Here is a 1,730-nt window from a genome sequence, read left to right on the forward strand (position 1 = left end):
TTTATTGTCTTCTTTCTTGTTAATCTCCATCCAGCTCCTGAACAACCTGAGAGAAGCAAGGGGTCCGCCGGACATCTATACATAACAAATATTTTCAATGAATAAAAATGAAAAATTTTTAGTATCAGTAACTTGGAAACTTAAAATGGTGCTTGAGTGTCCAGCACGACTTGGGTAAACTTTTTCGGATGGTTACAGGTATAATGGGGTGCATTTTGATTCACTTAGTTGAATGTGTGCTGGTAGGAGTCTTGGCTAGGAAGGGGGCAGAACTGAGAACTTCCTGAGCCATGTCACTGAGAATTTTCTAATCTGTAAAAGAAGAAGGTTGGAACACATGCTTTTTAAGGTTTCTTCCAGCTCCTAAGGTGCGTGATGAAATACAGGGTCTGACAGAAGCCTGCCTGAGTGTGGCTGGTAGGGTAATAATACAGGTGTAATAATTTATAGTTTTAATTTGAACATTTCACCTAACATGTCATATGGTGTGCTTGAGTGGGATATTGTTATGTTACTGAATTAAATGCTTATGATTTTGTAATAAAAGAGTTTGTGATAAAAAGGGGCATTATTTGTGCTGGACCCTGTTTATCTATAGCATCTTCATAAATTTGTGTTGGATTTCAGTGACTCCTGAAGACTGTTTATCAGAATGTTGTTAAAAAAATTTGTAATGTCCTTTCAAAGGATGGTCTGAGAGTTGGCAACTGAGAGGAAAATAAACAAATACCTAGCAGACAAATTTGGCTGGATCAAAAATGAATACATATTATTTATAATTTTTCAGATTTAAAGAGATCATTGAGTAATTGAATAGTCTTCTTTTTAAGTTAAAAATACATCCCTCTATTTTTTTTTCCTGCATAGAATATGGATTTTACCACAAGAAGACGGTTTTGCCTACCACTGTGGTGCATGGTGCTGATCAATCTGATTAACGCAGATTTTGAATTTCAAAAGGGAGTGCTTGCCAGCATCAGCCCAGGGATCACAGAAGACATTGATCACCAGTGCTGGAACGCTTGCTCTTTGATGTTGATAGATCTCAAGAAACTCAAGATAGAGCACAATGTGGATGCTTTCTGGAATTTCATGTTGTTCTTGCAAAAATCCCAGCGGCGTAGACATTATAATGTCTTCTTAAGCATAACTCGGGATTTCTGGAACATGTATGTAGACTGCTTGCTTTCAAGATCTCATGGAATGGGTAGAAGACAGGCGATGTCTCCCAAGTATGATTTTCCACAAAAGATAACAGGAGGTAATTTAAATGTATACTTAAGAGAACAGCAGTTTCGTTTTCTTAAAAATTAAATATTTAATCATTTTGATTTTTCAAGTTTATCCAACAAGCTAGCAAACTTGTGATATTTTTTCCTAATATAATTGGCTTTAACTTCCATTTTGACTGACTTTATATTATGTAGAAACCATGGGAGCTCTGATGTACAAACACTTGATTCCATATGATCTTGGACTGTAATACATTTTGATATATCCATAAAATTACCTTATTTTTCCCAATGAAGTTCATAATAAAGCCATTTAACACTGTATTCATATTACATTTGTTGAAGAAATTGTTAAACATTGGACATGTATTTGGCCTTTTGAAATTAATTTTTTCAATAGGGTTGTTTAAAAGGAGGGACTCTTAAGAGTCATATTAGAATAAATATTAATAATTTGTCCTCTGTAAACTTACAGGACTGGATTTTACAAAAACATGA

General features: G+C 34.6%; 1 protein-coding gene across 1 annotated transcript; it reads left to right on the top strand.

Annotated features, from left to right (window-relative positions):
* The first annotated feature begins 870 nt into the window (after nucleotides 1–870).
* Nucleotides 871–1,730, top strand: FAM237B (family with sequence similarity 237 member B). Its single transcript, XM_054564180.1, has 2 exons — nucleotides 871–1,261; nucleotides 1,708–1,730. Exons 1-2 carry the CDS (start codon nucleotides 871–873, stop codon nucleotides 1,728–1,730), a joined length of 414 nt encoding a protein of 137 aa, XP_054420155.1.

This window comes from Pteronotus mesoamericanus, unplaced genomic scaffold (genome assembly GCF_021234165.1).
Source record: "Pteronotus mesoamericanus isolate MK-2021 breed Mesoamerican mustached bat unplaced genomic scaffold, CSHL_Meso_final scaffold_85, whole genome shotgun sequence".
Lineage (NCBI taxonomy): Eukaryota > Metazoa > Chordata > Mammalia > Chiroptera > Mormoopidae > Pteronotus > Pteronotus mesoamericanus.